Source organism: Amphiura filiformis, chromosome 8 (genome assembly GCF_039555335.1).
Source record: "Amphiura filiformis chromosome 8, Afil_fr2py, whole genome shotgun sequence".
Lineage (NCBI taxonomy): Eukaryota > Metazoa > Echinodermata > Ophiuroidea > Amphilepidida > Amphiuridae > Amphiura > Amphiura filiformis.
Window position 1 is genome coordinate 69,948,526 of NC_092635.1, and position 12,543 is coordinate 69,961,068.

The window sequence follows — 12,543 nt, forward strand, 5'->3', positions numbered from 1 at the left end:
AAGTCCGTCAGAAACTCTGATTCCATATCATCTTTTAAGAGGTCTCTGAAAACTCAGTTATTTATGCATTAATTGTCTTTTTATTTCATTGTTCCTGTTGTTTATTGTGTTTCCAATTAGCGCATCGTTCTTGATGTAGATGCGATATATAAATGCATGTAATGTAATGTAATGTAATGTAATGTAATGTAATGTAATGTAATGTAATATATTTGTACCATATTAACCATATATATTTCTAACATACAGCAATAAAAATGTTTATTTTTAGTATTATTTTGAAAATTGAATTCAGTATACACAATGCATATAGCATATATTGTGCATAAGTTGTTGTTTTTTTGAGTTTTTTTTATTGCATATGGTCATTTTCACGGTAAAGGGTGTAACTTTGGATTTTTAACATTTTAATCCGTAGTGTTCTAATAAAGCCACAGCATTCCATAATTTTTGGCCACATAAGTCATCTAGTTATCAGCTACCTTGGGTAGCATAATCAGCTTTGGGAGTTACTGCGTTCAGTTTAAGCTGGCTTAAATGTACTTAATATTGCCATTTTGAAAAACTATAAAAAACAGTAACATTTTTGTAAAACCCTGTGTTTTCTTCAGTTAGTTCATGGATAATTTTTCTTATCCTGAAAGTACAGTCATATGTTCTGTAAACACTGCCACATTAGATTTAATTGTGAACAGCCCTGTATTTTTGAGAACCGGACTTCGATATTTGTCGTTTCGGAGGCTTCATTTTCCGTTAACAATTGTTAACAAACTTTGTGGGTGTAGCTTTGGTTCATAATTCTTGGTTATTTCTTCACTTCTTCTTGATTCATAACAGTTGTTATCTTAACTTTAAATGGGTAACAAAAATTAGTCGATTTGCAAGCTTTTAAAATTTTTATAAAATCTTGACTTCAAAGAGCCGTTTTTCCGTTAACTTTTTTGAAGCCTCCGAAACAAACTGTTCAGCAAGCTTGTGCAAATATAAATAAAAGAGCTCATCCAATCTATTTATCAAAATGTAGCAAAGTAGATCCTCAAGTCACATGTTTTTAAATCGTGGAGATATATATCACCGTTTGAAAATGGGACCCAATACAAACTTTCCGTTAACACTTGAAGCCTCCAAAACAAATGAAGCCTCCGAAACAACAATAAGATTAATTATCATCTATGCATATCTAAATTGGTGTGTTTCATACTGATATCTGCATTGTAATTATTACTTGATATGTGCAGAATGTCATAAATTAAAAAAAAATTGACATTATGGTTAATGTTTGAAAAATATACTGATACCCATAAAAGCCTGTTTCGGAGGCTTCACATGCAAAAAACACCATACTTAACAAATGGGTGAAAAAATTAACATGTGATAAATCTACAATATCTGTCGCATAGAATCATTGATTCAATACACACAAGAAAATAACAGCTTAGATGATCCCAACACTGTTGTTTTCAAAAAAACTACTTCTGCAATGTTTAACAATTGTTAACATGAAGCCTCCGAAACAAAAAAAATGACTTGCTGTGATAATTTAATTTTTGTCACAACTGAAATTCAATACTTAGAAGCAAAGCATGAAAATTGGTAATTGTGATATTTTTTACCTATTTTTTATGTCAACTTGTAGTAGTTAGCCAAATATTTTACTTTTATGATCACCTGTGTTGTTAACTGAAGCCTCCGAAACACAAATCGCTTGAATTGCCAATTCTAAAAAATAACTCCAATTTCTGTGAAACTTGGCTGGGAGGTTCCTTTCATCAAGTAGTATTTGTACATGAAGTTAGACATTCAAATTGTTTTAGGAACCCAATTAAAACTTAAAAATATGTTTAAGGTTTGGAAATTTCCATTGTAAATGACACTTGATGTTAAAAATTTTCAAAACTGCAATTACAAACATAGCAAAACATGGTATAAAATTTAACTTATATCTGTTGACTTACTTTGGAATGGGATTTCACATGTATTCCAGCTTTCATGTCATAATTTTCTGAGGTTATGTAAAATACATTTTTTCTTAGATTTTAACCAAAATATTATGCAAATGTCAAATTTTTATTAGAAATCAAAAGGTTTAAGCCTTGAAACATTATTTTACTGGAATTTAAGTTGCTTCTATGCATGATTTCAGTAAACAGAAACATATTTAAGTGGTTTGAAATTTTGACCCTAAAAATCAAAAGTTACACCCTTTACTGTGAAAATGACCATATCGAAAGGTTTGGCTACAAATGGATTCTCTTTTACGCATCTATCACTGTCTATGCACAGTTTCCACCTGGATGAGTACACAAATTTGTCCAAACAAAGTTAGCTTAGCAATGCCTTGTCTCTACATGTAGAGTCTGTGTTTACACTATACACGGTTGAGTGCATAGCATCATAAGAGCTGTGTGAGCTTCTAGCTGGTGACTAATGGAAAATACGGCATCTGTGATTGGTGTTTGTCAAAACCCCGAATGTTCCCTTCATCCAATCAGAAAAGTTTTTTTTATTGAATAAGCTAACTATTTTCGCTGCCATACGGTTGTAAAATCAATGAACAATGTCTTTGCTTAAAAGAGCACTTAGAAATTGATATGTATCATTATTGTGTAATATGTAGGCTTATACTTTTATGACATGTTTGAGCACTCAGAACGCCAGTGAATCGATGACTATAATGAGGTAATGCAAACGATCGAATGAAATAAGCACAATTTTGAGTTACACCTTTTAAATTAATTTTCTCGGCCAAATGAAAAGCAATAATTTTCACTAAATGTCAGGAAAAGGCTATATAGGCTTAATGTTTGGCACTTTATATTTTTTTCAAACCCTGCATGGTGTTAAACTTAGGTATGACATTTACTAGGCTTCTAGTGTAAGATTATCGATTTTCACAGGCTTCAACTTGCCCCATGAACTGTTTTGAAGTGACATAATTCGCTAATGAAAGATATTTCCCAACTTTCTAAAGCACATCATAATTATAGGGCTATTATAACGATGATAAATTTACATGATGTCAGAATTTCGGTTTTGATTGCACCATTTCACTTCGAATTCTTTTGCCTGTTACGCCAATCAAACAATATTTTTTATGCTTCAGTTTTCTTTATTGATGCGATATTATCGCCTTTCGCTCGCAGAATAAGATGGTATTGTGTTAATTGGGCAGGGACAAAGATATATAACAACGTAATGTTATGGGACGCGTTGCCAAAAGTTGCGCATTCCTGATAACAACGCGTTACTTACAAAAGCAACGTGTTCGCGATACGTAACCCCAAATAAACGTGTGCATATTTATGGTCGACCTGTCGATGGTCGAAAATGATTTCAGTTGCATGCATGCACGGTCTACAATTATACCTATAATACAAATAAATGGTCGAGTATCGTAATGATTCGAGTGATTAGTGTCATAAATTGATTTTGTGTCATTAACACCCGCAAATTTTCCAGCAGTATATCGAAAATCAAAATATCGAATTTCTTCGATTTGTAATGCCAATCAAAATTGATCTGTTGTTAAATTCATTGGAAATTCTAAACATGAAAAAATAAATATGCTGGGATATCAATCATAATGTGTCATTGGGCCTATAACTCAAGTAGGCTACCTGTTGCTTATTCTTGTGTGGGACTCTTGAATTTTCTTCTTCCATATCATGTCACAGGGACGTTATAACATCTTCATAGCTTCTTAAATATCTGCACACCATAACGTAGAGCCATGCCGTTAATTTCACTCATTTTATTCTCTTTATTTGCTCTAGGTAAGCATATTTTAATATTAAAAAAAAAATACAGACTAAATTTTATACACTAAAATGATATTATTATATTAAAATATAATAATAATCATTTTAGTGTATAAAATTTAGTCTGTATTTTTTTTTAGAAATTGCGCTCATTTTATATTCTTTATTATAGCTCTAGGTATAGCATATTAACAGATTGATATCGTTTTAGTGTATTGAGTCAGTTTAGAAAATCGTTCTGTAATGAGCTTCGGGTTTTTCTTGTTAAATCTTGTCTACTCAGTGTATCAGTAGTATATGAGGCAGCATTGATACAGCCGAAACGTGCAAACAGGACTAAGCACCAATTAAAGAAGTATTTCGCGATCCTGGAATCCTCTTTATATGACATTTTTCAGTATAGATATTCGCGAAAAAGGCGCATTCCCCAAATTTCAGTTGATTCCGATTTTGCGTTTGCTAGTTACGCATACGTGTAGGCCTATTACCAGAGAAGGCTTCCCATCTTCTCTGGTATAGGTATTATACTGCTGCTCTATAGACAATGTGTTGTAATTTCGTTGTCGGGTGAAAGAACGTAATTCAAATCAAATTTCACGATTGCTAAACGAATTATTCTGCAAGAATTAACATAAACATTATGAAGCCAGAGGTTTCCAGTGGTATCAAAATCTCAACCTTTTTTGAGAAAAGTGGGGATCACGAAATACCCTTTTAAAAGAACCTTGGCACGATTTTGATGAAATTATGAAATATAATAATATTTTTCATATCCTGCAGAAGAGGCGACATCTTCGTGGCCTCTTACCTTCACGATAACATCAACAGATACTGGTAGAAATCCACCTGTCTTCTGGGCACAACTTCAAGTAGAAGATCATGAATTGCTCCCTATAAATATTTGCGGAGGATGGGAGATAGAGGTTACGTTTAATCTAGATGTGGAGATTATAAGTGTAAGTTTATAACATCTGTTTTTAACAAAATGGTATCGGAATAAATTACGATTCTACACATTAAAAGGTGGAGTCAAGAAGTTGACTGATTTGTAGTAATTATTAGTCCATGGGTTGAAGTGTGCCTATTAAAAAGACGTTACCGTGAACACAAGTTAAAGAGTTTGAAAAAAATAATCAGTGGGTGGAATTTAGAGATGGTTGAACGTACCAAGTATGAAAGTCTGAGGTTGGAGGGACATGTAGTAGGAACTTGGATTTCTATTTACATGAGACTAATAGTCTCAGGTATAAAAATTTACCGTATATATATGCGGAAACGCGTAACAGTAACTTATGTATAATGTATTTCACAATTCTTTAATTATACAAATCCAAAATTTGGGTTGATGTTACGTACCTCAATGACACTGAGTTTTGTGCTAAGATTTAACACTTTCTCAATTTGAGTTGTCTCAAATCTGTTTATAAACAAGCCGGCAAGATACACACGTTTATTTGGGGCCATTACCTATTGCGAACACGTTACTTTAGAAAGCAACGCACATGGCCGGATTTACCATTGGGCCACATAGGCCCAGGTCACATACCTTGGGCCTCCAAATTTTGGCCTGGCACAGGGCCCCTAAAAAGGTTATCCGGAGGTACTGGTTGTCGCAATACGTAATTGCCCCAGTGCCAGTGGCTTGTGATTTAAGTTCCTCGGTTTGATGGTTAAGTTTGTTTGTTTGTTTGTTTGTTTGTTTAACTAGAGTCCTGCATCAAACTACAAAGATGTCAAATCAAGTTCAACAGTACACTACTTTGAAAACAAAGACTACGATTCCGTGTACGTTATCGAGTCTGTGGGAGATAAATATATCAACATTCAAGGAGAGACAGCTGAACTCACCACTTTAACAGCAACAGCCATTCTACAAGAATATTATCATCCCCCGGTTGCAGCTTGTGATAATGGAACGACATACACACTAACTGTACCACGTTGGTCGGGAGGATCAAACTTAGGAGGATTTTCGGCACTCGTTCAAGTACCAGTGGTAGAGGATATTAATGATGGATGGGAAATAGAGATTAGATTTTCAGAGCCTTTGGAGCAATTTACTCTGGTAGGTATTTCAACATGTTTAAGAAAGGCGAATAGACCCCCATCAATATTCGAAAAGGAGGAATGGTCCATGCAATTGCAATCATCTCCCAATGTTACACAAATACGTGTATTCTTAACCTCATATGTGTCTACTTTAGCTTCACAAATTGCAGATTTTCGCGCGCTTCGCGTGCATTTTTTCTAGTTTAACAGCATTTTGACCATTTTATCTTCAAAATTTCAAATTTTGGCACGCTTTCCTCGTTTGTTCCAGGAAAGTGATCACGGTAGCAAAAAAAGAGGCCTCAATCACTCTTGATTTTCTATCCCTGCTGATATGATAGCACACTTCTTCATCCACTATCTACTGCTGATAACACACTTCTTCATCCAATATCTACTGCTGATAGCACACTTCTTCATCCAATATCTACTGCTGATATCACACTACTTCATCAACTATCTTCTGCTGATAGCACACTACTTCATCCCCTATCTTCTGCTGATAGCACACTACTTCATCAACTATTTACTGCTGATAGCACACTACTTCATCCACTATCTACTGCTGATAGCATACTACTTCATCCACTATCTACTGCTGATAGCATACTACTTCATCCACTATCTACTGCTGATAGCTCACTACCCACAACTGATAGCACACTACTTCTACTAACCACTAGTGATAGCACACTGACTACTTCATTCACTATCTACTGCTGATAGCTCACTACTTCATCACATCAACTATCTACTGCTGATAGCACACTACTTCATCCACTATCTACTGCTGATAGCTCACTACTTCATCCACTATCTACTGCTGATAGCACATTACTTCATCTACTATCTACTGCTGATAGCTCACTACTTCAACTACCCACTACTGATAGCACACTACTTCAACTAACCACTAGTGATAGCACACTACTTCATTCACTATCTACTGCTGATAGCTCACTACTTCATCAACTATCTACAGCTGATAGCACACTACTTCTGTACTTCATCCACTATCTACAGCTGATAGCACACTACTTCATCCACTATCTACTGCTGATAGCTCACTACTTCATCTACTATCTACTGCTGATAGCTCACTACTTCATCAACCATCTACTGCTGATAACATGCTACTTCATCAACTATCTACAGCTGATAGCTCACTACTTCATCCACTATCTTTTGCTGATAGCACACTACTTCATCAACAATCTACTGCTGATAGCATACTACCCACTTCATCAACTATCTACAGCTGATAGCACACTACTTCATCGACTATATATTTTGCTGATAGCACACTACTTCATCAATAAACTGCTGATAGCACACCTCTTTATCAATTATTTACTGCTGATAGCACACCTCTTTATCAATTATTTACTGCTGATAGAATAAAAGTATAAAGGGTCTTTAGAGGTAAATTAATTAACAATCTCGTTTTTATAACATTTCTTGTTAACAATAATTTTTGTAACATTTCTTAAATATTTTCTTTTTACAGGCTAACGTGAATATCAACGCTGACAGTGAATACAAAGTATTTACTCTAAGCAACTGTTGCCACTGGAACGCTGTATATGCAGTAGGAGAAACAATAGATTTGCCTATTACTGTTCAATACGATACAGATTACTGTCCGGATTATTGTGCAGAATTGGGTAAGTATGATATACAATTATTGGCATTATGAAAAACCATTCCTACTTGCTGAGTATTAAAGACTTTATATATAGCACCAGTGGCTTAGCCAGGAGGTTTTATTTTAATGGACAAGGCTGAGGGAGGGGGGGTGGGCACTGTGGCCAGCATGGGGGGGGGGGGGAAGATGTTCTCAGGTGGCAACTTCACTCATGTCCTCCTGGATATGCCACTGGACTTTAACAGCTTGAAGAATATTTTGACTCACACAAAATTTTTGGACTCTTTGTTTAATAAGATCATGACCTTTTGGGCATATATAGCCTAGGCTCGTACATTTCAAATTGCACACGAGCCCTTTTAATTGAGCTACTGCCCTGTTTGCAGGCAAGTAGGATGCTCATTGTCATTAACATCTACTTAAAACCCTCTTTTATTTTGCAGCAAGCGAACAGATTTCGTGGACTTTGCCCGGGACTTCGCCACCATTGCCAAACACACAGACTTCGACATGTTCACCGTCAAGAACGCAGACTCTCACAGTTTCGCCTATTTCTGGTAGCACGCAAGATGATTCATACTTCAATCTTTGGCAAACCATTGTGATTGCAGTAGGCCCGAGTGCTTTCGCCGCCATTTTACTGTCTTGTATTTTATTTATATATTTCCGTGTATTGAAGGCAAAAGAAAAAGATGAAGAGAATGAAACACTTGAAAAGAAAAAACTTGAACCAAGTGAGAAAAACAGTGATGTCGTTAACATGCAAGACTTTCATGGTATTGGCCCGAATAGGCCTATTGCTAATAATATCAAGTCAAGCCACATATCTGTTCCTGATATTGTCTAAAAGCTATGGGCATAATAGATTTAGATCATCCGGAGATATACCCCGACCAATGTGATGCTATTCCTATAATGTTTTGTGCAAAGACTTGTTATTTAATATATTAAACATGATTCAGGTATTTAAATGCACACATTAGTTAAATGCCCTAATAACAAATTAAATGCAAGAATAAAATTAAGGAATAAAGAATTAAATTAGCGACTAATGAATTAAAATTTAAAAATTTAATGCTTTATTCGCTAATGTTTTATTCTTGCATATGCGTGAATAAAACATAAAACATTAAAGTATACGGACAAATCACGTTATGATAAAATACTGGCTCTGACTTTTTGTGTTCAACGTATACATGCGCGTATTTTTGGGGGGGCTTTGGGGCGCCAGCCCCAGGGGTCAAAGTAGGGGCGGCAAAAACGAAGGGGCGGCGGAAGAAGAAGGCGGCAAAAACAGGGGCGGCAAAAATTAAGGGGCGGCAAAACGAATTAGCAAAGAAAAAGGGCGCTAAAAATTGAAAAAGCATAAAAATTTTGAAAATAGGTTGCTTTTGGGACGCTAGCGCCTAAAACCCGTTTTTTTTTTTTTTTTTTTGCTCTTCACTTTTTCAAACGACCGTGAAAAAAATTGGGTCAACCTTTTCGGGCTGTTAAGGAAGGGGCGGCAAAATTGTTTCTTCTTCAGCCCCGGGGTTGGGGCGGCCACGGTACGCCACTGGTATAGGGTCTAAAATAATGTTTGAATTGAACTAGGCCTGGCTGCGACGTACCGTTCTCAAGTTATGAGCAAAAAGGTCTAAGGTCAACGTTTGTTGCATAGCCTACAGGGGTCAACATCTGAAAAATGCGGCCGGTAAAAATATTGAGCTGAACTGTTCCGAATTTACCGTAAAATGGGGTAACTTCGGTCAGCGGGGTAACTTTGGTCGGTCAAATATATTTTTTCAAATGGTCATATTTTCGAACAGCAATATTGTTTTTAGTCATATGTGGTGTCAACTTGTTGAGAAATATAATTGGAAGAAATAATAGTCGCTCATGTCCAATTTCCTCGAAATTTACGAAAAATTCAGGATTTTTGACCAAAAATGAGCATTTTTTTACATTTTTTTCAGAAAAAATTAAAATCGGTATTTGTGAGCAAGGATGTGTGCTTGATTAATTTTACAAGGGGTCAAATGTCACAAAAAACAACAACTTGCCCATATACAGCGAAGATCAATTTTTTTGATTTTTTTTCTTCATGGAATGTAATACTCTGACCAAAGTTGCCTCAAATGCGGGGTAACTTTGGTCAGGCTATTTTTCTGTGTTTGACACAATATTTGGCAAAAATGTTTGCAAAAATAGTTTACAATAACATTTTTTGAAAACATTTAAAAATATTGTTGTAGTGTGTTTTTATACAAAACGTTTTAAAACGTTATCATGACCTTCATATAACCCGACATTTTAATGTTATTAAAACGTTTCTACCTAAACCAACAGCCAAAATATAACTTATTTAAAATGTTTTTAAAACGTTTTTGTGTTTGCTGGGCTGGGTAACGGTGCATTTTAGGTGGTGCAAACTATTCTTTAACTTACTTGACAAACATTTTGAGACTAGTCGTTGACCTCTGAAGCCTAAAATTTGACCTTTGACTTTTGCTTACCGGCCCATAGAAAGGTTTCTATACCGTAAAATGGGGTAACTTCGGTCAGCGGGGTAACTTTGGGCGGTCAAATATATTTTTTTAAATGGTCATATTTTCATACAGCAATATTGTTTTTAGTCATATTTGGTGTCAATTTGTTACGAAATATGTTTGGAAGAAATAATAGTCGCTCATGTCCAATTTCCTCGAAATTTATGAAAAAATCGGGATTTTTGACCAAAAATGAGCATTTTTTTACATTTTTTTCAGAAAAAATAAAAATCGATATTTATGAGCATGGATGTGTGCTTGATTAATTTTTCAAGGGGTCAAATGTCACAAACTTGCCCATATAATCCTACAGCAAAGATCAATTTTTTTGATTTTTTTTTCTTCATGGGATGTTATACTCTGACCAAAGTTGCCCCAAATGCGGGGTAACTTTGGTCAGGCTATTTTTAACCCCTTACAAAATTATTTTAAAATCTTTTTCAACTTCAAGGTGTAGAAGGGAACCCTAATGTCATAAAAAAGATATAATTAGAAATAGAACTGGTTTTGTTTGGAAGCAGTGGTTTAAAAACTCTGAAAAGTGCCCAAAGTTACCCCATTTTACGGTACAAAAACGATTCTCTTAGGGAGCGATCGTTATTTATGGCAGGGGGGAATGGGTAAATTTAGGGGAACACGAATTTTTTTGTGGTCTTGAGGGGGGAACCTGAAATTTTAGTTGAACCAGGAGGGGGATTGTTAAATTTGAAATGGAGAAAATTGGGAAGGGGGAACCATAGGGGGGAACGCGAAAATTTTGAGCGGACGCGAGGGAGGGCACGCGAAATTTTTTGTCGATATTTTTGCCAAAACACCCATTCCCCCCCTGCCGTAAATAACGATCGGTCCCTTATAAACCATCATGCGCACAGTTTCCCCCTCGATACTCTGCGATACACCTGAGCACACATGACACATTTTCGTCCAAGAGCTTCCAAGCAGAGAACAACAAGCAGTGAATTGTCTCCACACAGTCTTTGATTGCACTACACGGTTGAGTGCATATAGCCATGTAAGAGCTGTGGAGCTTCTAGATGAAAAATTGTCCTCTTTGATTGGTTTTTGTCGAAACCTCAAGTGTCCCCTTCATTCATTCAGAATTTTTTTTATATCAAACGAGAGCTAACATTTCCCCCTAAAAACACCTTTGTCACTAGGTCAACAGATAACGCAATTCAATGTTATTGCAAGGCGAATGTGGAAAATCTGTTGAAAACTCATCCAAGCACATTTTTTGACAAAAAAATCAAAATCACAAGTGTTCCTTACAATATTTTTCAAATTTTATGTCAATAAATGAAATGGCACATATATATATTTTTTTTAAATGTATATGCATGTTATTGTTTTTAAAAAACCTTGACTATATTTACATGTATTATTATATGCTATTTATATGTATTATTTATGTGCTATATTTTTATATTGTATATTATTGTTTTGTCACTCATAAGCCAGAATTGGCTGGTCTCTATGTGAGAGTGTGACGTTAATAAAGATTAAACTAAACTGTATATTGTTAAAATGCACCTTCTGCAACGCACAAAGTATTACAAATAAGAGAGACGATTTGAGATATCACATTGAAGAAGAAGATCCAGATATAGTAGGCATTGTAGAGACATGGCTTCACCAAGACATTGCAAATGCAGAGCTTCAAATACCTGGCTACCAGACTACCAGACTAGACAGACAGTACAAAGGACATGGTGGTATACTACTGTATACAAAGGATGGTATAGAGGTACAGGTGAGAGAAGATGCAGCTTTAGCAGAGTATGAGGATGCATTATGGTGTGACATCTCATGTCCAAGCACGGAAGCTGATATGCTACTGGGGATCATGTATAGGAGTCAATACAACACCAATGAACAAAATGATAGCCTGAACCAGGTATTAAAGAGCCTCAAAGACGAGAAAAAAGACATCATGGTTATTGGTGACTTCAACTACCGAGAAATTAACTGGGAAATCATGCAAGCTGGATCAGGAAGAGCAGAAGCCTTCATGGATGTTATCCTGGACAACTTATGGACCCAGCATGTTACAAAGCCAACTAGACTGAATTCCTTGATCGACCTGGTGATAACCTCAAACCCAGATATGGTTGACGATGTGCAAGTTGTAGCCCACCTTGGCACAAGCGACCACTGCATGTTGATTTGGGATATAAATTACCTTGTCGAACCAGCGAAATCAACGCCAAAGAGAGACTTTAGAAATACCAATTTTGACCAAATGAAAGCCAAACTGAGACAAATAAAGTGGACCGAAGATTTGGAAACAAGATCAGCAGAACAAGCTTGGAACCATACCAAAGAACAATTGCACAATGTAGTTACATGATCATGTTCCAATGAAGATCCCAAGAAATAAAAAGAAACCGCTGTGGCTGACCAAGAAAGCACAGAAACTTGTTCGCAGGAAACAAAGAGCCTGGAAAAGATATCAGAAGAGAAAGACTAGTAGAAATTTGGAGCACTACAAGAAATGCCAGAAAGAAGCCAAGTATGAAGTAAGACAGGCAAAGAGAGACTTTGAGAAGAAATTAGCAGAGAATAT

The 12,543-nt window shown here is 35.8% G+C and overlaps 2 protein-coding genes across 2 annotated transcripts; both read left to right on the forward strand.

Moving 5' to 3' along the window:
• The first annotated feature begins 3,651 nt into the window (after nt 1-3,651).
• On the forward strand, nt 3,652-8,379 carry LOC140158343 (uncharacterized). The gene is made up of 5 exons (XM_072181434.1): nt 3,652-3,773; nt 4,539-4,714; nt 5,467-5,823; nt 7,315-7,471; nt 7,896-8,379. The coding sequence occupies exons 1-5, from the start codon at nt 3,731-3,733 to the stop codon at nt 8,297-8,299; spliced, it is 1,137 nt and encodes a 378-aa protein (XP_072037535.1). The 5' UTR covers nt 3,652-3,730; the 3' UTR covers nt 8,300-8,379.
• A 1,598-nt stretch (nt 8,380-9,977) lies between these two features.
• LOC140159699 (uncharacterized) lies at nt 9,978-12,327 on the forward strand. Its single transcript, XM_072183194.1, has 2 exons — nt 9,978-9,982; nt 11,529-12,327. The coding sequence occupies exons 1-2, from the start codon at nt 9,978-9,980 to the stop codon at nt 12,325-12,327; spliced, it is 804 nt and encodes a 267-aa protein (XP_072039295.1).
• The last annotated feature ends 216 nt before the right edge of the window (nt 12,328-12,543 follow it).

Excerpts from the sequence above, each read along its gene's own strand:
- LOC140158343 (XM_072181434.1), top strand. The coding sequence starts at position 3,731 with ATGCCGTTAATTTCACTCATTTTATTCTCTTTATTTGCTCTAG. Across the intron at positions 4,715-5,466 it reads TAGATGTGGAGATTATAAGT|AGTCCTGCATCAAACTACAA; the intron begins GTAAGTTTATAA and ends TTGTTTAACTAG. Across the intron at positions 7,472-7,895 it reads GGATTATTGTGCAGAATTGG|CAAGCGAACAGATTTCGTGG; the intron begins GTAAGTATGATA and ends TTTATTTTGCAG.